Source organism: Betta splendens, chromosome 4 (assembly GCF_900634795.4).
Source record: "Betta splendens chromosome 4, fBetSpl5.4, whole genome shotgun sequence".
Taxonomy (NCBI): Eukaryota; Metazoa; Chordata; class Actinopteri; order Anabantiformes; family Osphronemidae; genus Betta; species Betta splendens.
In genome coordinates, this window is record NC_040884.2 from 33,396,041 (window position 1) to 33,421,506 (window position 25,466).

General features: G+C 42.2%; 1 protein-coding gene across 23 annotated transcripts in view; it reads right to left on the bottom strand.

Moving 5' to 3' along the window:
- Window positions 1-25,466, bottom strand: part of mcf2l2 (MCF.2 cell line derived transforming sequence-like 2) — a 156,332-nt gene that overhangs the window by 125,470 nt on the left and 5,396 nt on the right. For 20 of the 23 annotated variants that reach the window (XM_055507783.1, XM_055507776.1, XM_055507782.1 and 17 more), the window contains exon 2: window positions 5,674-5,757. The exons of 1 other annotated variant lie outside the window; for it this stretch is intronic. In XM_055507783.1, the coding sequence (XP_055363758.1) occupies window positions 5,674-5,757 (84 nt within the window). Of the gene's footprint in view, window positions 1-889; window positions 4,862-5,673; window positions 5,758-22,450; window positions 23,074-25,466 lie in introns of those variants that run through there. 2 more of the 23 variants (XM_055507778.1, XM_055507780.1) reach the window with 2 other exon arrangements.

Below are 25,466 nucleotides of genomic sequence, written 5' to 3' on the forward strand. Positions count from 1 at the left end.
ATTGGCAAAGCCCAGGAAACGTTGCACATCTTTCCGACACTGGGGTACCGGCCATTCTTCCACCGCCCTGGGACACGATAAAACCAAGAAACGACACAGTGTCGACATGAAAGTCGTACTTTTCTGCTTTTACAAAAGACAGTGTTTAAGCAGCCTCTTCAGAACCTGGCGGACATAGGCTATGTGTTCGTCCTCTGTGCTGAAAAAAATCAGAATGTCGTCAAGGTAGACAAACACGAAACGATTAATCATGGGACCCAAAACCTCATTGACAAAGGCCTGGAAGATGGCGGGAGTGTTGTTGAGGCCAAATGGCATCACCAGGTATTCATAGTGGCCCTTTGGTGTTTTAAATGCCATCTTCCACTCATCCCCTTCGCGGATCTAGACCAGGTGGTATGCGTTCTGAAGGTCCAGTTTAGTGAACCACTTGGCCCCCGACAACAACTCGAAGGCGGACGAGAGAAGAGAAAGAGGGTACGAGTCCCGAATGGTAATGTCGTTGAGCCCGCGGTAATCAATCCATGGTTGGAGGGTGCCATCCTTCTTCCCCACGAAGAAAAACCCTGCCCCTGCTGGAGATGAAGAAGGCCTGATGATACCCCTTGCTAGAGCACAGTCCAGGTACTCCTTCATCGCCTGCCTCTCTGCCGGGGCTAGCTGGAATAATCTCCCCTTAGGGGGGGGTGAATCCGGGCCGCAGATTAATGGCACAATTGTGGCTCCTATGCGGTGGTAGGGACATGGCCTTGGACACCGAGGAGAGATCATGGTAAAATGCCGGAACCCCTGTCAGGTCTATCTTCTCCTGCTCCGATCCGACCGGTGGGTTCTCTAACTCGGCTGCGACTTGAAAACAGGTACTCCTGTCTGCGTCCCACTCGCTTACCTCGCCACTTCTCCAATTCAGTCTGGGGTTGTGCCTTCGAAGCCAGGTGTGGCCAAACACCACGGGATGATAGCATGCCTCCACCACCAGGAAATGGATGAGCTCCGAATGGCCGTGCGCGAACTCCATGGTAATGGCCTCTGTGTGGTTGGTAACTCTCCAGAGCTTGCGACCATCCAACGCTGCCGTCTCCACCGGCGCTGCGAATAGAGAGGTAGTGATTCCCATTCTCTCCACTAGCCTAGCGTCCATCAGGCTTACATTACAGGCGAACAGATGAAAGCGTGACCGTAGGTAACGAGCGGGCACTGCCAAACATAATCGGCTCACCACGATCCTCCGTTCAATCTGGATGGCCAGCGTGATCAAAGCGTTCAAATCGCTTGGCAGATCGCGCGCCACCAGTCCTTGACACGCCGCCCAAGGCGGTCGCGTCCCACCTAGCCTCCGCTGCAAGGGTTCTGAATTCAATTGCATACTTTGCTGTGGTTCTTCCGGCCTGCCGAATGTTTACCAGCTTCTGTGCCACTTCCCTCCCGGGCGGGATCTCTTGAAAGATCTGCTTAAGCGCGTCAGAGAAGGCTCTAAATGATGACATGCAGGGAGAACCGTTCTGCCACTCGGCGGTCGCCCACGCTCCGCCTCCCCAGTCAGGTGCGAAATACATTAGCATACACCACCTTGGCTCTCTCCGTGGGGATCATAGGAGAGTGCAGTTCATAATGAATCTCACAGTGTGTGAGAAATGCCCGGCATTTGCCAGACTTACTAGAGAAGCAAGATGGTGCTCCTGGGCATGCGTCTGGTGCCTGGGTGGAAACCGGAGGAGCCGCCGCAGGCACACTCGCCGCGCTGTGGGTGCCGGAACCTGGATCGGGGTGGCTCCGCCAGGATTTCCCAGGGAGAGACGATTGACTGCCTCCACTAGTCCCGCCACGGCGTTCTCCTGACGGAGCGCACACTCCGCCAGCCTCTGGAGTGAGGCTATGTCTTTTCCTCCTGTTCACTGAGTCACTGCTCCTGGGCTTTGAGCGCGGCACGGAGACTTTCGATGCTGGCTGGGTCCATTTCTGGCCAGATTGTTCTGTCAGATCTCCGTAGGTGACGGACCCACATGCACAGCACAGACAATCTTGGATGATGGTAAAAAAGGGATTTATTCAAGAACGGCAGGGTCAGAGTCAGGCAAGGTCATTCACAGGTAAGCAACGGTTTACTATACAATGGATCAGGCAGTCTCGGTTCTGTGGACAGGCAGGGTTAGTTAACGTGTGGGCTAATATAACAGTACCGTTCAGGATAAGGCAAACTCGTGGTCAGGAAGTCCTTCAAAATAAAACCAGAAGCAGATCTAAACTGTGACAACCTGGAGATGTTTTTGTTTTCCTCAATTAAAGAGGAATAAAATGTTTTTCTAGCAGCATGAAGTGCTTTTTATATATAATTAGACTGTCCTTCAATGCTATGCAGTTTATATTCCTTTTGTTGGAACAGCATTGCCTTTCTAGTTGCCGGGTCCTGTGCTTTAGGCTGCAGATCTCTGAGTTATACCATGGAGCTAAACTCCTCTGATTCACTGCCCTCTTTTTCAGAGGAGGAGAGAACATTGTACGTAGAGAAGAAATTGTCATGGACCCAGGTTCAGGTGTAATATTCATTTCCTGTTTTATTTTGGTACTTCCTGTGTTCTGTTTAGTCTGCCTGTTTCTGTTCCTGCCTGTCAAGTCTTAACAGCATTAGTTATGTATTGAAGCCTCAGTTTTCACCACATTCCTTGCCAGATTGTTTCGTGTCTTGCCGACTTTCCAGCACTCAAACCCAGTAAGTCTAAGGCTTGCTTTGACCCTGCCTTGCTTGCTCCCTGACTGTTGTAATTGGACTCTTGTAATTGGATTTTTTACCATTGCCTGGAACTATCTGCTGATTGCCTAATTCCTGCCTGTACTGTTGCCCTCCCAACATGTGTACTGATCTCAGCCAGTCCCATCCACTAAACTGCAGCCAGTCCCAGCTACTGAACCAAAGCCAGTCTCAGCTACTGAACCGCTGCCTGACCCGAGAGGATGCTTTCTAACTCTGTTTCCTGTGGGGGATCGGAAGAGACCATGCCAGCCTTGTCCCCTGGTTGTCCAGAGGAGTCAACACCAGCCTCAGTTCCTGGTGGTCCGGAGGAGACCACATCAGCCTCAGTTCCTGCTTGTCCGGAGATGACCACGCTTGCTTTGGTCCCTGTGCTCTCTGCTCTCATGTCTGCAGGTGTTCCCTCCGGAGCTCTTGGCGGTCCGCTGACGACCACACCTGCCTCGGTCCATGGCGGTCCACTGATGACCACACCTGTCTAGGTTCTCAGCGGTCTGCTGATGGCCACATCGGCCTCAGTTCCTTGTGGTCCAGAGGGGACCTCGCCTGCCGCAGTCTCTGTGTCCTTTGTTTTTTTATCAGCCTCGGTTCCTGGTTGTCCGGAGATAACCACGCCTACTTCCGTCCCTGTGCCCTTTGCTCTCATGTTTGCAGGTGTTTCCCCCGGTGTTTTCGGCGGTCCGCTGAGGATCACACCTGCCTCGGTCCCTGGCGGTCTGCTGGTAGCCACACCTGCTTCAGTTCCTGGTGGTCCAGAGGGGACCTCGCCTCTGGAGGTCCCTGTGTCCTTTGTTTTCTGTTCCTTTGCAGGTGTTTACCCCGGGGTTTGTGGTGGCAGGTCCTTGGCTGGTCAGCTTGTTCCCTTGACTTGTGCACCTGCAGAGGCTCTCTCAAGGGTTCCTGAACACCACTCCGCCTCAGCACTGTTCAGCTCCCTGGTTCCTGTGTTCAGGGTCACCAAACCATCTAAACCGAGTTGCAGCTTGCCGGTTCCTGGTCCTGCTTGAGAGGGGTGTTTGGACTGTGTTGTGTTTTCCCTGATATGGACATATTTCACAGACTCCTTTTAGGTTTTCCTAGTCCTTGTGTTCCTTTGGGTGTTAGCCTTGTTTTGTTTTGACCCACTTTCTTGGATACAGGTTCAGGTGTAATATTCATGTCCATTTCCTGTCTTACTTTGGTACTTCCTGTTTTGTGTTCAGTCTGCCTGTTTCTGATCCTGCCCAGTCATGTTTTACCATCTGTTTTCAATTAATCGTTGATTTTGTATTTACTGTAGGCCTCAGTTTTCACCACCTTCATTGCCAGATTGTTCTGTGTCCTTATGCCGACTTTCCAGCACTAACCTTTACAAAAGACAAAGCACAGGACTTATTTTATATATGATCACCTATATAGGTATATATGTGTGAATACATTATATATGTATTACAGTGCATGAATGCATTACTTATTACCTCCTTTCAGTTGAAAATGTAAATACATTTTAGGTACAGTATGGTCAAAGACAATGGTTTTGTTTGTGTCTCTGTACAGTTGCTTCAGTATAACTGTAACAGATTTTTATTTATGTATTATTCTTTGAAAACTATAGCTCTTAGCATTCAAGAACTGCAGAGATTTTAATTTGAATAACCAAACCTTTAGTCTGTGTAAGGAGATTGAGATTGTGATGTCAGTAAAACCTGAGTCCTGCTTCAAATCTTTTCATAAAAAGCTGTCTAACAATTATTATGTTGCTTTAAATTCTTTTGGTTTAATATTTAGTACTTCGTTAGCCCTAATTATTTTAGATATTGATGAATAATATATATGTTCTGCAAACAGCTGCAAGAGGAGATTTGAGCTTGTTGCACTGCCTTCAAGAGGTTAAAACTGTTCATTCATTAAAAAAGATAATGCTATCATGTACTGGACAATGTTTCTAGTTTTCAGTGACTGAAGGTCTAATAAATGCATCTGCTATAGAAGTGTAAGGTTCACAAACAGAAACAACAGCAGAAGGAAACATTACTGGAGAACGTGCATTGTATGTATAAGAGTAACAACAACATTTTCAAGTTGAAATGCAGAGTGTTTACAAATGTGACACAGTAAGCAGGCACATAGACAGATATACATATAGACATATACACTTACGTAACTCTGCAAGCTAACTGCTAACAGAGGAGAGAACAGTTTTTATCATGGCTGTTGTGAAAGGACTGAGTGAAGGAATTAATAGTGTCACAAAGGAATCTGTGCCACCAGTATCAGCACATTTGGAAAATCTGCAATGGCAATTTAAGTGCTGTACTAGGGGCATGTGAGGCCTATGGCGTAAGTTGTTTGCTTATGAGTATGTATTATGTGAATATGTATTTTGATTCAACTGACATCTCCCATAGACTGCAGGTTAGCAAGCAACTCACATGAGGCTCTGCAACAAGTTTACATTTTAAATTATTGAAGAATTAACAGTCCTCTTTTCGTGGCAAGCAGCCAACAAGGTACTTTGTATTTTATTTATGTGTTGAACTGCTTTTATTTTGTTTGTGTACATGCTAATGCACCATGTATTGTTGCTAATGAAGTTCTTATGATGTGGTAATGGAGTGAGGGTGCAAGGGCATGATCAAGACAGCGGAGAAACAGGAGAATCAATGCCCATTTTAAATTAACCAACCTTGGTCTGTGTGTCGTGTCGCGTAGAGCTACGGGTAACATCTGTTCAAAAAAAGAGTATGTGTATCCCACATCTCTTGAGCCAACGAGCCAGTCATGCCACATTAGTATTAATTAATTATATCATATTATATAATTAATTAATTTATTAATTATAAAAATTGCAGGACACGTTAGATCGTTTCTCTTTTGCAATTTGGCATGATTGCAGTACTTGGCCAGTAATTTGTATGTTGATATCATAGACTATTGTCATGTACCTGAGAGCAAGGCAAACTGGCGATGCAGCTGCTCTATGATGTCCACAGCCAGCAGGGGCCTAATCTCTTGCTGCATTATCTCATCTGTGACGAGAAAAAGCAAAAACACATGAACATAGTTGGTTAAAGAATCTGATTTGAAAGGAAAAAGATTTACAGTAGATCATACAGTATAGGCTGGGCTTAAAGTAACAAAATAGAGGAAACTGTAAACACTTTAAGTCAGTCCACTGGTGCTTTGATCCAAATATAAATTAAATAATAAATTCCTCAACCCAACATAACACCTGCAACAGAACTTGGATATGTAGATTCAGCTTTATTCTACAATCAACCTTCTATTCATATTTGTACTGTAAAACCTTTGAAGGTTTTTGATGGCTAGTCTGCAGGTCGTCACACAGAGAGGCTGAATGTTTTGGATCTAGTATATTTCCCTCCTAACATGTGTTATGGGAAAAACAGTTTCTTCCTTATTCTATGCATTTATTGTGTGATTTATGACTTATGTTTTGCAATTAATATCTTATGTTTTGTCTTACTTCTGTTTTATGTATGTGACATTTCACCTACATTGTTCAATGCTTGTCTCTGCCTGTCTCTGCCTGATAGACTCTCGACTCTAGCTCCCAAACCCAAGGCCCCCGGCCCCGGGTTTGTGTCTCTGTCTGTTGAGACTTGGTGCTCCTTCCTCTAGACGTCAGCAATGCAGGTGTGAGAATGTAAACATCTTCACACACACTGTGACAGGGATAAGATGGTGCATCAGTCTGATTGGGCCACACAGACGTCCCACTGTAGTCAGACAGAGCGGTTGAAAGGCAGAAGAAACTTGAGGATCGTGGGCTCTTTGCATCACACCTTCGTGGTGTGTGCACTGATCTCCCGAGCTTTTTTGGTTTGTTGATGTGCACGATCAACATCCATGTTTTTGATTTACTTTCCCCATTATTTTTATTTTCCTTTATTTTTATAATAAATCTCACAAAAGACAACCCTCTCATCTGCCTCTTTATGGGAAATTTCCACCACAATTTTGGCATCTACGAAGGATTCGCTGCAGGTCATCTGGACGATGTGACCAGGGACGATAATCCTGAGGACTAGGGTCGCTCAGCCTCCAAAGCTCTACAGACATTCAGAGCTGGGAGGACTGCTCACCCGTCTGGATCGCCTTTCATTCAAACTCAAATCTTGGCTCGGCCTAGTGAGAGAGATTTCTTTGTGGTGATTGATTTGATTTGGAAAAAACAAAAAGATTGGAACTTTTATTTTTAATTTGGCTGAAACATGTTAATTGTTTGGAAAAAAATCTTCTATTTATACACTTGTTTCATTTGTTTAGGAAAATGGATTAGATAAAAATAAAAATCACAATAATACCGTTTCTTAATTAGGCCAAAGTCTGCTCTGGGTGGTGAGACGTCGGTTGCTAAGGGTTGGCTCGTGGAACTGAGCTATCATCAGTACTGAGGGTACAGACATGGATTTATCAATCTGTGCGTGGTCCACATGTGGGGGACTGAGTATAAAAGACGGCTTCTGAAAGATGGAGCGCGTTTGCAGAGTGAAGAATTTTCAAGATACGAGGGACTTAGAGGGGCCTAACGTTGAGGAAATACTTAGAGAAAGACTCTGTCGCCAGATCAGGCTGGTTCCCTTTTTACGGAGACGTCCGATAGAAAGGTATTCTGGGAAGGTTCTGGCCGGAACACACAAAAAAATCTAAGGCAGGAAACCGCTGGACTCTGAAAGACGGGTTCAGGGCAATCTGAGTCTTCACCACCAGACAGCAACCATACAAAACTAAACGTAATTAAAGCAAAAAGTAAATATGGTTATTAGTGCGTTTCATGTTTCCATGAGTGGGAAACTGGTTAAGGGTTCAAAAGGAGAATCACTTAGTGTAAAGGACATATGCATCTTAAAAGAAGAATTAGAGACAAAAGAAAAGATTTAAAAAAGCAAAAACTCAAAAATAAACCCCTAAAAAAACAAAAGAGAGATGAGAGTAACAGAAAAAAAGAGTTAACAACTCTGGGGAAGAATTGTTTGCACTCCGCCACACACACACACACACACACACACACACACACACACACACACACACACACACACACACACACACACACACACACACACACACACACACATCATGTCAAGAGCAAATGCTCCCATTGTTTCTGCTCTCTGTCCTAATGCAGGACTAAGCACGATGAGGGTAAATCCGGATCTGGACTCCTTTCCCACCATCAGCAGAAGAACCGAAGGAGAAGAAGTGCCTGACCAACAACCAGAATGAGGTGGAAGCTCTGATACCACAGCAGCTGAAGGACACAGACCACAGCATGGAGGCCTCACCGACTCCCACAACGTCTGCAGCCATCACGTTCTGGGCTCATCAGACTCACCAGCTACTACAAGCCCTGCACCAGCATGAAAGGACTGTGTCTGAAGCCTCAGAGGCCGTGAAACTGTCTTACAAGCGTGTGTGTCTCATACAGACACCTGCCTATGACAGTCAGCAAAGGAAAACAATGACAGAGCAACAGCAGAGTGAGAAGACGTGCTCTGCCACAGACACTGGTTGAAACAACAGGAGAGGCTTCGAATGTGATCGGGCCAATAAAGCTGCATCCGAGGATCCAGGAAAGGTCTGTCATCGAGGAACAACTGTCCCACCTACGTCAGGCTCCACCCACTGGCGCTCACATCAGACTGATGGTTGGGGAAGAAAGAAAGTGATGATTCCTTTTCATGTTATGCAGAAGACGGTACCGCAAACTCACGCTTACAGCTGATACACGCTCAATTGATCAATATTCATGCTTATCTGCTTGCAATGAAGATTTGTGCACAATATAGGTTTGTCTGGCCAGAACAAAACAAAACCAGACTATAGAAGAAAAGAACAAAACCAGTCTATAGGAAGACTGAAACAGACTGAAACACACTACTAATGACTATTAAAGGGAAGACGACTATTAGAGAGAAGTAATAATAATGACTGTATGTACCAGACTATTAAAGAAAAACTTACTGTTGCACTGTCTTGTGCAACATCTGACAGAAAGACACCTTAAGATTCATTTTTGCTTTCAAACTTATGCCCAGTTAAATTCTTAGGAATAGATCTCATGTGTAGTTTAGGTATTTGATTGATTTCCACTCCAGACGGAGTGCAGGTTACATATACAGACATTCTAAATAATCCCTCTTTTGTTGGTGTTAACTTCAGCTCAGCTGTGCTCTTATCATTAGCTGCTGAGGGGGGGCTGTAGCTGAGGCCCTCACACAGGCTGCATCACAGCTTGTTTCCATGTGATACGACCTCCAGAGACGCATCTGACCTGTCCTGTACAGCACATGTGTCTTCTGGTCCTGATGAAAGGTTTGAAGACATATGATTTCACACACACACACAAACTGACCTCAACTTCCCTCTTTTGTGATGAACACAGGTCTGCGTTCCGATTTCTTTTACTAACGAACAAAAAGATTTTTGATTTTTATTTTACAGTTCCACACGTCCCTCTGTGAAAACATGATGGAGACAGATACAGGACGTGGGTCCTTTCGTGAACAGATGTCCACGGGGTGGAGACTGGTGAACGACTTCTGACCCCAAGTGACGTATTTACCCACTTTACATGCTTTTAGAAAACTTTTTATTTTTATTCTGCCCGTCATGCACAGCAAAACAGTGAACTTGGTACCTCTGCATTCTAATGACACACACTACATGTTTTTATTTTCATTTTTCAGAGGACGCTCTGACCCAACACTCAGCCTTACAGGAAGCCCTGCTTCCCTGTGGCTCACACACAGACATGATGTAGGTTTGATCAGAGGATGTGAACCAGTGGTCATCACACCTAAATCTGACCACAGACCATGTAAACAACAACACCCTCTGAAAGGAAGCCATAGATGGCGTTACTGCAGACACCACTAAGCTACTGAAACATTGAATGCTACAGGCCGCAAAGAGAGCCTGTCTAAATTGCACTTTGTTCAGACAAAGGTTATTTTTCTGGGTCATTGTAATTACAGCTGATGGCAAATCCATCTCACCCAACAGAGTTGAAGCAATTTAAAACCTGCCTAAACCGTGCACGTATAAACAGCTTATGTCTTTTCTAGGTCTTTGTTCTTATTGTAGGACCTTCGTTTGTAACTTTACTGTCTTTGAGGCCCCATCCAGATGTCTTCATCGTCTACTTCTTGTCTCACGTGGACGTCTGAGGCTGAACAACGTTCACTGACCTCATGCTTGCTCTCAGTCGGCTCCTACTTTGGGTCTTCCTGATCTGACCCTACGCGACCTTTCACTCAAACAGTGAAGGATTGTACGACTTCTGTTCTTTTGTCGTGTAGCCTATTTTTCAAGCTCGATCCAGCTGCTGCTGAACTTCCACGGTGTCTATGAGCAGTGGCTGCAGCAGAGAGAGTCGTGCTGGCATCATGTAACATCGTTGGCTACTCTGACGTCACCTTGTTGGTTCCTCATACTGTGTCTTTGATTCTTTTGGAATAGAAAACATCACATCTTTCTACAGCCCGATGGCTTAGATACAACACCACCTTGCTCAACATGCTGAACATTACTATCAAGAGGCCGTCTTGAAGTCTAGTGCTTTGCTAAGACACTACTCTGCTCAGGCTGCAGAGTTGATCGTATTGACTGAAGCTAGTAAACTAGCAGAAGCAGAGTCTGTTACCATCTACACAGACTCCACAGATGCTCTGTGGAAGCATAGGGAGCTTTTGAAGTCTGATTGCAAACCTATCTCACATCATGATAAGTTAGCTGCTACCTACAGCTAATGCTGTTTGTAACTGTCCGACTCACACCATCAGTGAGGACTTTGTTTCTGCCGACATGCAGCTGTAGACGCTGCTGCAAAAGTCACTGCCCGGCAACTCCTCCCTCTCGTGATCTTCGTTTCCTCTCCTTATCTTTGTTCCCTCTCCTGATCCTTGTTTCCTCTCAAACTCTCTCTACCCTCCCCTTCCTCACCTCTCCCTGCGCTTTAAACATTTTCTACCTCACAGGAACGCAGACTCAGGCAGACGAATGGTTCCACCTGTAGCCATGGAGTCTGGTTTGGGCCTGATAGGAAACCGTGCCGCCCAAACACTTTTTCCCCACAATTCAGATTTCCCAACAGATGAAAACAGGCGACAGGACGATTACACACCATCCAACCAGGGAGACTGGGCGATCGTTAAGGAGTTCAGGAGGAAGCACTGGAACTCCAATGGTGCCGAGGCGCCTTCCCGGTCCTTCTGACGACCCACAAGGCTTTGAAGGTCGCAGAGAGAGCGACTTGGATCCACTCCATCTACTGCAGGAAGGTCCCGGATTTGACAGACAACCCTCTGTCTAAACCGCACGGAAAACCCACCAGAAGTGAGGACGAAGAAGGAAGACCCTCGCTGTGCTCACACACGCACTGAGGCGAGGCTGCGTTGACCGTTCAGCTAAAGGTGTGAGCCAAGTGCCGCCTTAAGCTGAGCCGGTGAATCACACTATCAGACCATACATCTACACACACGCTCCTGAGAAAACACACACACGAGCAGGAATGAGTTGCCGACGCTGGACGACGTGTAGACTCTTCACATCACGGGAGTGACAGTGACTCAGACGACATTGGGAGAAAACCTGGCAGTGATAACAAATCCCAAGTGTCTCTGTGATCAGCTGATCACAACCTGAAGAACTCCAACGAACTGGCAATGTGTCAACACACAGGTTGGAAACAATCTAACACTACCGTTCAACAGGGAGAAGTAGATTGTTACAGACATCGATTGTAACCTTGTTTTAGACTTCATTTTATGTTACTCTGATTATTGTCTTGACCATACGATGTTTCTATATAACTTTACACACTACTTTTGAGAAAAATTTCACAACAACACTGACTTTAAATATCTTAAAGTTGATTTGGTGGTTGATTTTCTCACAATCACTTTATTCACTACTACAATTATTTTTTATACAGATGACAGAGGTTATAAGACAACACAAGCAGCAGAGGCATCATTATTCTGGTTAATCGCTGATTCTTCTTTTCACTCTAGACCCAAATGTACAATTAAAGATCCGAAAGCATGAAAACTATCTCAAGATTATATAAAACAGAACCCCACTGTAAACGTATGGCTAACATACATTAATTGTCTTCATTACATTACAGTCGAATGGCCGTAGACGTGTTGTTAGCAGAGAAAGGAGACGTTTGTTATGTTCGGAGAGGTATGTTGTACTTACAGTACACCCTGAATAACACTCATTCTAATGGTACTGTGGCGAAGGCGCTCCATGGCCATCAGAGTCTCTGCTAACTCTGGTATAGATTCTTCGCCTTGGAATTTACTAGACGAAATGTCTGAAAAATGGAAATCTGTTCTCATGTCCGCAGCTGTGTCCTTTATCATTGAGATTGCTGTGATTCTCTTGTTTGGGTGGTTGCTTTATCCCACTGGTTAGAGGTCTCATCATACGTGTGACCTCAGCAACACTCTTGTATCAAATGACACAATGCACTATGTTCAGAAACCCGACTCTAATTCACTTAATGACTTAGACGATGATCTTGGTTTCTCTGATGATGAGGACAGTGATGCTGAGACTAAAATACTGTAGGTAATTACTTTATTGTGACAACCTTATTATTTCTCCCTTCTTACCCTTTTCTTTGTTGTTTGTTATCCGATTACGAGATATAAACAAATATCTATTGGCTTATTTTCTTCACATGCTGCTCACACTACCCACAAAAACAGCTCTCAACCTTTTATCCCTAAGTTACCTGCATTTTATGTGAAGGTGTATTTTTGAATCTTGATGAGTTAATACTCATTGTTTCATTTGCAATGATTTTTATAATTTATATATTACATTGTTCAATGCTTGTCTCTGCCTGATAGACTCTGGACTCTAGCTCCCAAACCAAAAAAAAAGGGAGTTGTCTCTCTGTCTGTTGAGACTTAGTGCTTCTTCCTCTAGACGTAAGCAATGCAGGTGTGAGAATATAAACATCTCCACACACACGGCAACAGGGATGAGATGGTGCATCAGTCTGATTGGGCCACACAGACGTTCCACCGTAGTCAGACATAGCGGTTAAAAGGCAGAAGAAGGTTGAGGATCGTGGGCTCTTTGCATCACACCTTCGTGGTGTGTGCACTGATCTCCCAGCTGGTTTTTGGTTTGTTGATGTGCACGATCAAAATCCATGCTTTTTATTTCCTTTTCCCATTATTTTTATTTTCCTTTATTTTTATTAAAAATACAGACAACTCTCTCATCTGCCTCTTTATGGGAAATTTCCACCACACATGACCACAGCCAATCAGTCGTTGGAAAGCATCTACTTTAAATTATATTATCTTCACTGAGCAACAAGGCCCTGAAGTTTTCCCAAAGTAAGTTACTCTTCATAGGCAAAGAATAGACCTATTTCTAACTCGCTGGTTTAAACAGAGTTTTCACTGTACAAACGTGATTTAAACTCCACACAAAGACTCAGTGTGATATTCCAACAACACGAAAAAGCAGTGTATAGGAAACCCTTGTAAAGAACTTTGAGATATGCATCAGACCATATCCCTATTAGTCTTATTCCAAGTACGTGTTTTAATAGGAAAATTTTTTATTTCATATTGTTGTAATCATATGGTTTATGACTTATGTTCTGCAATTAATATCTCATGTTTTGTCTTACTTCTGTTTTATGTATGTGACATTTCACCCATTGTTCAATGCTTGTCTCTGCCTGATAGACTCTGGACTCTAGCTCCAAACCCAAGGTCGGGGAGTTGTGTCTCTCTCTGTTGAGACTTAGTGCTCCTTCCTCTCTGATAGTCAGACGTCAGCAATGCAGGTGTGAGAATGTAAACATCTCCACACACACGGCAACAGGGATGAGATGGTTCATGCAATTTGATTGGACTAGACATTAATTCCACCCTGGCTGGACAGAGGGGTCAAAAGGCAACGGCAACTTGAGGATTGTGTAAATTTTGCATTATACCTCTGTGGTGTATGTTCTTATCTCCCCAGTTGGCTTTTTGGTTTGCTTTCCTCATTATCTTTTATTTTTCTCTGCTCCAACAATAAATTTTATAAATGACAAATCTCTCATCAGTCCTTTATTACAAATTTCCACAACAGTGTGAACAACCAGTCCTCCTGTTGAGTCATAGGTGACCCGCTTAGTGTCCTACTGAATTCATTGTTTAATATTGTACTTTATTTAGCTTCTAATGTGTCACTGTATAGATCAAACCATTCACAGTGATGACATAAGTGGAAAACTATATTACTCAAAATACTGTAAATAAAACTAATGTGACAGCACTCAAGGAACTCCACTGGAGCTGTCCAGTTATTACAGAACTACAATATGCAAACCGAGCTCATGCATTTCAGCATTGGGATGTTCATTTGTGTCTACACACTAAAGTATAAAGAAAAAATAGATGCAATGTATGACCATGTCAAACCTTGAAAAGGATGCTCCAAGTGTGGAAGTGGAATAGAGTGGATATGCAGGAAGCATGTGTATACACGGCAAGTATTGCAATACTGGATTTCTAGGTTTAAAGACTGGCTTGGTATTGTGTCTGGGTTCTGTGGTTGCTAAATTACTTGCAAGCGATCATTTTTGTCTGACTGCAGTTGGTTACATATGAGGAAAACTTCTCTAAAGAAATTCCTGGTTTTAAAGGACAGAGTTTCTACTCAGCAGGAACAATTATCTTGTAAATGCTGAAATGCTTGGGAGAGTTTCCTGTTAAGCAGATGTTGCTGTGCCTTAAGACTACTAGAGAGCAGAGCACACTACCAATACTGAGCTGGCATGTTTTAACTTGCTATGTTTTTGTTAGGGACTCGTTTGTATTACACCACTATTTAAAGGTTTTGGCACACTTTTTATGAAAAACGTCATTAAATCATGCATTAGCAAAGACATGTCAATGGAACATTATACTAGCAGCAATGCTTCTTTGTATTAAAAAACCTTTATGGTTCTCAGGAAGTAGATGAACTGATTTAGGGAAAGATTTATCGTAAAAGGTACAACAGCTCCTATATAGTTTGTTAAAAATAGAAGTATCTTGTGTTCCGCCCCCCACATCTTGTGTTTTCATAAACAACTGAGATGCGTTTGTAGCAGCCCCAAGATGGGTACTAATGTCCACAAGACAAAACCAGACTTCTCTGTTCACAGGCTGTTTATTTCAGCAGGAGGATTCACTATAACAGATTTATAACAAATCAGAAAAAAGGGGGACACGGTCAGCACACCGTCGCCATCAGCCTCCTAGCGAGAGCAAGGCAGTTTGTAAGTATGTAAAAGACTTACTCTTTAGTAACTTACGGTCACTTCTCTCCTCTTTTAGTTCTGCTAAAATAAATATGACACGCCAGACAAACTAGCAGTGACATAATTATAGGGCATACAATTTATTCTTAATTTGGATTTATGTTAAATGTGTGCGCAGCTTCTATGTCCGCTAGCTTACGGAGGGCAGAGAGCGGCGAGGCACGTCTTACCTATAGTAGCGCAGCCAGCTTCTGCCGAATGCGCGCTGCCACCACACAGTGGTGTGTCACCGTGATCGAAGACCCCCCAAAACAAGAAACCCGGAAGTATTTTACAATGCAGGTTTGCACTCATACCATACATAATACCAACAATAATAACAATATTAATAATAATACATGCATACATTTCTAAGCCATTTAATAAAACAAAACAAATTTGGTTCAGCCAAATGATTTTTTAAAGAATATTTCCACTGTTGGTAGAACGTTATCATCTGAATAGCATGTACTAAAGTCCAGCTGTGTCACTACAGGTTTTCAAGTGTACATCAGTTATCTAGAACATTGATCCTCTTCATGTCACCTCATCTCCAACTCAAACACACAGATAAAATGTCCAAAAACAAGCAATGGTTCCATCAAACAGCAGTAATCTCAATCAAGTTTTGACGCGCATCTGGTGCTAGTGGAACTCCTCCACAAAGAGTTTATGGCCCTCCGCGACTCCCTGGAATTTAGCCAGCAGCAGGTGGTTTCTCTCGCCACCGAGAACGAGGCCCTGAAGGGAACAGTGCAGTCCCTGACGGGGGATGTGGCTCAGCTAGCGGCCGAAAAAAATAAAAATAAAAGAAGGCATTATCGATCTGCAGGCTCGCAGCATGAGGGACAAGCTGGTGTTCTTGGGGATTCCAGAGCAGGCAGAGAAAAACGCGGAAACCACCATTAAAAACTTCCTTAAACAACAGATGAAGCTTCCAGCGGACGTAGTGGACAAGATAGCGTTTCACAGTTCCCACCGACTCGGAGGAAGACGACCGGATGGCCAGCGCCCTCGACTTATCGTTGCCAAGTTTCATGACTTTAAGCAGAAGGAACTGGTTAAGAGCTCTATTCATCTCCCACGTAGTCAGCCAGCTAGGTAGCCCTCCAGCAGCCACACACAAACATCTACTGCACAGGGGAAACACGTGCACATACATAGACAACACACAACTCAGAATACACAGGTACTTAAGGTTAGCCACACACCTAAAGTCTGTCACACTACATACACACAAGACTAGTGATCCACAGCAGTCAGGTAAGATATGACACCACTGAAGATTGTCACTGGAATGTACATGGAATCAATAAGAAGGAGAAACGATTTGAAATATTTAATCATCTGAAAACCCTACAAGCAGACATTGCTTTACTACAGGAAACTCATATTCCCAAAACTATAGATCACACCCTGGCATCAACAGAGTTCCCACATGCTTACTTAGCCAGTTACAATTCTAAACAAAGAGGGGTCGCCATCCTGATGAATAAAAAGATTAACTTTATTCATAATGATACCATTGTAGATCCAGAAGGAAGATATATAATCATTAATATCTTGATAGGAAACATTGACTATTGCATAGCTAATGTGTATGGTCCTAATGTTGACGACCCCTCTTTCTTTCACAGCTTCTTCACATCACTGTCTGCTCACTCAGGTTCCAAACTTATAGTAGGAGGGGACTTTAATTTAGTATTCAACCCAGAGTTGGACAGGCTAAGAAAAGCTGTGAGCAACAAGAACTGTCAATCAGTCAAGTTATAGATCAATTTCACTAATAAATGTAGATCTAAGAATAGTGTGTAAAGCACTTGCTAGAAAATTTGAAAAATATCACTCCATTTATAATTCATTCTGATCAAACAGGCTTCATTAAAGGTAGACAGTCACCAAACAATATGAACAGATTAATCAACTTAATTGATTATGTCAGCACCCATAAACTAGACTCAGCCATCGTCTCCTTAGATGCAGAAAAAGCTTTCGAAAGAGTAAACTGGAAGTTTTTTTTAGCCACTCTGCACAAATTTGGCATTGGGAAATCCTTTATAGACTGGATCCAAATATTATACAGCTCAGCAAACGCTGCAGTCAGAACAAACAACCAGATCTCACCAAGTTTTAATCTGCAAAGAGGAACCAGACAGGGCTGCCCACTTTCCCCATCACTATTTGCAATATTTATTGAACCTCTAGCCGCAGCAATAAGACAGCATGAAGAAATTATGGAATATCGACCAAATCAGTAAATCATAAAATAAGTTTATATGCTGACAATGTGTTACAGTTTCTCCTGGAGCCACAGACATCTCTTCCTACAACTATCAGCCTCATAGATGAATTCTCAGGACTTTCAGAGTACTCTATTAACTGGACAAAATCTATAGTGCTACCACTTAACCTTAAGATGACTAACATCTCCTCTACCACACTCCATTCAGGGAACATTAAATTCTTGGGCATTGAATTGTCGTCTAGGCTATCAGAGCTTATTGATCTAAACTACAATCTATTATTAAAACAAATAGAAGCCAACCTCAAAAGATGGCAGTCCTTACCCATTTCACTTATGGGAAGAATTGCCACCATAAAAATGATGATCCTGCGAAAAAATTAATTACATATTTTCAATTATTCCGACTCAGCCAGCCCAGGTGTGGTTTAAGATATTAAACTCATACGTCTCACAGTTTCTGTGGAAAACCAAGCCACCACGAATTAGTTTAAAAACTCTTCAAAAATCCAAACGCTGCAGTGGCCTAGAGCTACAGTACCTAACTTCCACCACTATTTTCTTGCCAATAGACTGAACCATGTCCACAAATGGATAAAACCCATGCCAGCAGACTCCTCATGGATAGACATTGAACAAACATTTTGTGGAAATATTAAAGTTGCAGATCTTATCATCCCCAAAATCAAACACCATATTTGCTACCAGAGCATTAGCATAGGAGTGTCTCTGATAGCCTGGTGGGATTTTCTTACTAGGATCTTCGCTTTGCCAAAACACACCACTCTGGAACAATCAGAAACCAGACATCATACTGTACAAACAAAAAGGCAATACACTTTCCAACTTGGCATATCAAAGGGATAACACATCTGAAATATGTTTTCACGAGAGGCAAGTTTACCTCTTTCGACAAATTAGTGTCCCACTATGAAATCACTAGTGCCAATTTCTTAGAATACCAACAACTAAAGTCAATACTTAATGCAAAAAGTAAGAATACTCCCATCCACATTCAACCACCACCAGTAATAGAGCGATTTATTGATATGTCAGGGAAAAGGACAGTATCTTAATTTCCAATGTAGATCAGACAGTGAGCCTTCTGATCTCGAAATGGGAAGCTGATCTCAACATCACCACTAATCACACGTTCTCGAATAACTAATAACTTTAATCAGAATTACAAAAAATACAAATTTACAACTAATACAATATAAAATTCTTCATAGAACACATTATACAGGACAAAGGATGTTCCAAATGGGTCTCACAAACTCAAACACTGTATTTGCCCTCATTGTACAGATAACACAGCAGATAGATTCCTACATGAATTATGGTCATGTTCAACTGTGCAGCAATTTTGGCAAAGAGTATGTGAACACCTGTCAACCCAGTTAAGCTGTCCAATCCCAGCAGCCCCTGCACTTTGTCTTCTAGGAGATCTAAGTGGGCTTGACCTAGAGACAAACTGTGAAGTGATGTAACACTCATTCAATTTACCAATTGTAGAAACGTCCCCAAAAACACAATGTTTGGGCAAAGGAAGTGACTTCCACTTCCACTTATTGTAGCGTGACATTTGGTTTAGACAATGAGGCCTAATTCTTTCATCTAACATATGTCTCATATGGTCAGAAGGGCTGTGTGGTTTCTCTGTGGCCATCAGATTCTCACAGTGTCAAACACAATACTGAGCAGCTTCAGTCTGGCCTTTAGGGCATTCCTTTTCTCCTTTTAATGAGTTGCAGCATCATTCATTAGCATAGACTTGTATCTAGATGGTTGGAGAGTAATGTCAGATTCCTCTAACCACTGCCAAACCCAAGATATCCCAAAATACCGTTAGCCATTTACTAATAATCTGTGGCATCCCTAAGGGCATTTTGTCTGAAAGGGGATCTCAATTTACAGCGCATTTGTGCAGGATATGTTGCACACTGGGTTTCATCCTTGTCTATCAGCCAATCTGCTATTTGATCATATTGTACATACAGAAGTAGCTGAAATGAAGCCTGCTTGCAAATTGCTATATGTCACAGTCTCTGGTCCTGCTCCTTGTTTTATTTTGAGTTCTTTACTTTCGGTATTGTCTGGTTCTATTCTCGGGTTTTATTTTGAAGGACTTCCTGCCACTCACTCCACAGCTGTGTTTACTGTCACGCCTTGGGTTTACTTCCGCCATTACCTTGAAAGGACTTCCTGTTTACATCATGTCACAGCTGTTCCCTGCTTCTACCGGTCATTATCCACACCCGCACTTCATCAGTAATCAGTCACCTAGCATTTAAGCATCAGCTCTCACCCCAGTACCTTGCCAGATTGTTAGTTTGTGTTTGCGTGTATTCACCATCATCCAGCGTTTTTGTTCTTGTCCCGACCCGTGTTTTCGATCTTGTTTTGCCTACTGTCACCGAGCCTTGCCTGATCCCTGCCTGCATCGTCTGCTGAACCTGTCTGGTAATTACCATGCCTGTTTTATGACTACGATTCTGCCTCGTCCTGAACGGTACTTCTATCTCTGCCAAGACGGCTAACGAACACTGTCTGTCCACGGAACTGAGCCTGCCTGAACCCTTGTGTTGAGCCTTTCTGCTTACCCGTCTATGACCCAGCCTGATCTTGACTCTGAGTTTTTTGGAATAAATTCCTTCTTGTTTTCATATCCCTGTCTGTCTGTGCCGTGCATGTGGGTCCGCCGCCTTTGACGTTCTGACACTCTAATTGGTTTTCAATAAAATATAAAATTTCAGACTTCTGCATTTTGTTACTTGAGTTTTGTTCGGATTATACTAAGGTTAATTCATCACAGTAAATTATGGAAATAAATTTTCGACTGGAGGAGAAGTGAGTGGATTATGAATTGTCAGAATTAATTCACCCTCTGCTGTGATGCAAACCTATTGAACATATCAGCTGTGCTGTAGGAAGCAAGTGACTCAGCAGCAATGGCGAAATTCAGGTCTGATTTGATTTACATGGACCCTGAGTCTTAAAAGTATGTTTAAGACATTCTGGACTGAACAATGGGGATCCTAAAATACATAGGCATTTTTATAATATATTTATATTTAGTTTCCATTAAGCTCTTAATCTTAACAAATCAAGCATCCTATCAATAGTCTCAGTCAACTACTGTGTGTCTGACTGAAATGACACTGTCTGATACATGTCTGTTTTGTGGTGAGAATACAAAAAAAGTAATACAAAAATAAACTATCACAACTAAATGCACCACCTTAACTCTAATGCTAACAAACCAAATCCTAAACTGCAAATAGCCTTTACAATGCGTTTGCAAAACAATAGTTCAGATCTTTGTCCACATAGTTTATAAAAAATGTGTATACACACACACACACAAACAGATTGTGTTATTTTTGGAGGGTCATTCCTGAAGGGAATGGAAATGGAAAGAGGGGAGGAGAGTTTCCTATGACTTCTCAGGAAAAACACATCAGTGCAAGACAATCAGAGGATGTCTATTCCCAGGATCTGCTGCAGGTCCCTCAAAACCCATGACACCAATTGGTGAACACCAATGAATATCATTAGCACCTCATGAAACATACACTACTGACAAACAGACCAGTGACCGATGATGTGTTGATAGTCTTATCTTCTCATTTAGGCACAAGTGTGGCAAAGCATGTGCAGTTTGTTCATGTTATGCTTCTTTTAGAATTGGCTTAGATGTTAGTTATATATTATATATTAAAAACTGTCTATAGCGTAGATGTTTGTAGCAACGTTATGCTAGCATTCATCATCAAAACACTAAGACTAAAACCAGACAGACATAATGTTGCAGTGAGGAGAAGGGTAGTTTCACCCAACTCATGATGTGTTGAACGTTTCTAAGTTAGAATCCCCTCCAGTGAGATCTGAATTGAACCAGAGAACCCTCTTGAATGAAAGTTATATTTTCTGGTATTCAGAGCATTGTCAACGGTAGAGAGAGTATTAAAGACAATGCTCTGAATACCAGAAAATATAACCTTCATTCAAGAGGGTTCTCTGGTTCAATTCAGACCCATGAACTTGCAATGTCAACGTGCACTTGATCTTTATTTGTCTTCTTCCCTTTATCCAGATCAAGTGCACGTTGACATTGCAAGTTCATGGGTGAAAAGATCAAGTGACCTTTGACCTAGAGCTGTCAAAACCTGAGTTGATCGAAGGTTATCTTTATACTGTTAATACTCTCTAACGGTGTTACAGCATTCACTCATATGCTGCTGGTGTTTTATTTATATTTCACCTTAACACACTCACCTGTGCAGGACAATGCTGCACTGAAAAGTAAGAAAAGGTCTGCAACACCAGTATGTGGAGACATTGTAAAGACACCTGATCAACCTTATTCGAGCTCATGCCAAGTCTTAAAAATACAGCACTTACTTATTTGCACATTTTTAATGATGATCTCAAATAGATAAATAGTAATATAACACATCATGATGTGGCAAATATATACTGTACAGAAAGAAAAAAATGCAATATAGCCTACTGTACATAGCAGCCTGTATTTATGTATGTGTTATGTATGTCCTTTTAACATTTGCTGCACCTGGTCCCAGTTTTGTTGTAGTTCCTTTAAGTTATGATAAGAAAACAAAAAACTAATCATATTATAATATGTTTGTTCAAAACCATGTAAGCTCTCAGTCTCACTGAACGAATAGGAGATACTGTTGGCTTCACGGTCACACCCTGTCAGCCCTGTGTGTGAATTGCAGTACTGGTGAACAAAACAAACTGACCTTAACCTGCCAAGAGAGTCCAGTCAAAACGTCCCTTAATCCAAGCTGGAATGAGCATACATACATTATATGTTTGCCTACCCACCACAGGCTGCTAAACATCTCAGCACACACTGGCAGTCTCAATCGTCTGTGTTTCTGTTACTTGTGTTTTGCTTTATAAACACCCCAGCAAAGCAAATGCAGCAGTTGGTGCACATACCTCCTAAGAGACAAAAAGATGCCTCTATCCTCCCTGCCTCACGCAGTCATACCTGCTGCAGTAGAAAGTAAAGCCCCCTGTGGCTGTCTCTAACACAACTAACTGGACAGCTATTTAAGACAAATCATACCTAGTACAGACACAGACCTACTGACTCAGCTAAGAGATAATTGTCAGAACTACTCACATATTACTGATCCCATGCTGCTGTTCTTGCTCTGAAGCAGTCCACAAAGCAAAGATGGGCCAAAGCACACCTAAATCTAAAGCCCAACAACCACATCAATATAACTAACTTTACTACATACACTCACACAGAGGTCTGGCCACAAAGCAGTCCTGTTTTGTGACTAAATGCTGGGAGGTCCTCACAGCACTGAGGGAAAAGCCCTCCTACTTAGAGTGACGGGAGAGAGCGAGAAAGAGAAACTTTGCATGTGTGCTTCCTTTTCTGTATAGACTTCAAATACTGTAGAATGTCTTCATTAAAGAGACAATTTTTGTTTGTGTAATTAAATGCTGATACAAAGACACCGCTCTAATTGGTAGGATGCTTGTGTAGTGTCCAGGTAGTGTTATCTGTAAAGCTGAACGATGACAAATTTGCACCTGTTTCTCACATTTCTAAAAAGCCAGTGGGGGTTAGATGACTACATCTGAACTCTTAAGTAAATACACAGTAACAAAATGATGAGCTTCATTGGACTTCACAAAAAATGACAGCTCAAAGTCAAGAACTTCTCAAAAAACCCTGTTTCCCAAAGATCATCACATCATGGATTAAATGGCAAACAGTCCTGCAGTTTTACAGCACTTTTCTATCTAGTGGTACTCAAAGCGCTTTAACACTGCAGTCATATTTGCAAACACACACCAGTGGCAGAGCTGCTATGCAGCTTATGCTAACACTTGGGGTTCACTGTCTTGCCCAAGGAAACTTCAGTACATGATTTAGGGAAGCTAGGAATCAAACCACCCACCCTATGTGTCCAACAGCAGCCACTGCCCCTCCTTAGATCACTGCTAGCCCTACCTAATGCACTGATGACTCACTGGAAGCATGTGTGCTGAGGTTTTTTATTTTTTAGTTCTCAACTACGATACAGACTAGACCTATTCAATGTACTTTTAGTTTGTACTAATATTGTACCAAACAGAGCCAGACAGTAGCAGTAGCCACTTTTTAATTAATGACCAGCTCAGTTGACATTAGCTTACATGATGTGCCCTGCACAAACCTGCGTATAGAGCCAGACTGTAAACTCTGTGAAGTGGTAATGTGGCCCAGTCGATCAGTTCTAATGTTCACCCATGTTTTCTTAAGCAGACTGGCCTTAGATTAGAGAACAAACTATTTTCAAAAAAATATTTTGACTCCTCTTCCACCATCCCTATAACACAGACAGGAAGGGGAAACAGAAAGAATGCAGCTGACGTTATGACAAGAAAAGCTTGGGGACTACAACAAACACAAAAGTAGCAAGGTAGCAAATGTGAATCAAAAAAGGCCTTTACAAGTGAAAACCTAAACATTATTTAGGTTATTTTAATGTTTTGATAAAAAATAGATTCAATGTCATTATTATTTTGGTTAGATTTTGTCACACATATGTTGCTGATGTTAATATCCCAAATTTCCTTTGTAATGTCACCAGTGGATCAGGAAGTATACGGAAAGGAAACTGTAGAAATAAAATGTTTTGTCCCAGCTGTAACCTCCAACCTTCTTAGCAGTTACCTCTTCTGTGCAAAGATCCAACCAGTTGGTTAGCCCCAACAGCTTCATCTCCGCATGTACGGTAGACAACTTTAGACATGGCTTTAGTAACAGGTCTGATTTCAGTTTGTGACCTCTAACATTACATAGTGTTGCTTAAGGTAAGGCATATAGATGTAAAAGGTGGGGCATACATGTATCAAGCTGTATCAGCTGTTTCTAAAGCTCAGGGATGTCACAGACACACAAAGACAATATCTACCAATACAGAATAACAGTGAAACTGTCAACAATTCATCCAGGTAATCACAAAAGATTTAAGGCAGATGTTTAAGGAACTGCAGACCTGTCTTGCTTCAATACTGCCACAACTAGATGATTCTCAAACCTTTAGAAGGAATGATGTGCACTAGTTAGTCGTGTAAACACATTGTAAAGGGGGTAGTGTATCCTGCAAATGTTTTGTGGTTTAACATTTTATACATCATACAATATCACAAGATAAAATAAACCTTTAATCGTCCCATAGAGTAGGACATTTCTTCATTATGGATAAATACTAAAAGAATATAGTATATAGTATATAAGTAATAATACAGTATATACAAATGATAAGAGTCAAAAGACTAAGCATCAGAATTTTCTGATGATGTGTTCACACTGAATAATGGTTCTATAATGTATTGCAGTGCCATTGGCACTACAAAACTACAAAATACTTAATGTATTTAATTCATCAGAGTTGTCAAACAGGATAACAGAGCAATCCAGGTGTTGACAGAGGTCCCGTCCCCGACACCTTTAAACAGTAACTTAGCACACTTTGATACATCTACTGTAGCAGCAGAGGAATAAGTCAACTTCTACAGCTGTTGGTCAGTCGCAGCCTCTGCTCCTGAGGCACTGGCTTCTCCGGAGTCAAATTTTCAAATAATAAAGTCTCAAAAGAAAATCTTTTTCGTTTAACAGAATGCATGTTGACTAGTGGTCATGTTTCATATTTTATCAGCATTCTTCTCTCAACAGAGGGAACATATTTGGCTAAAAAGAATGTTACTTTTACAGCAGCAAGAGACACCAGATGTGTCTCAAGTCATTATACACAAAATAATGATAATCACATATATAGAAAAGAATAAACAGAAAATACATTTAATACACAGATCAGTGGATAGATATAAATATTTCTATTTTATGTTATCATTTTTCAGGGGCCTCCGCTGACTGTGCTCTAGTCCAACAGATAAGGTGTAAGGACTGTCAGAAATTTCACTGGTTATCTTCAACCTGTATCTCTAACTCCTTACAGTTCTTGTCTGCCTCCAATCCTGAGCTCACTGCTCATATGTAGCTCACTGGATAGCTCAGTCGGTAAAGTCGAATGGTTCGAATGGGCCCTTGGGCAAGGCCCTTTAAGCTACTGCCTACCTCATATGATGATGAGAAACAATGAACCACATGACATACCGGCTCATACGTCGCCCGG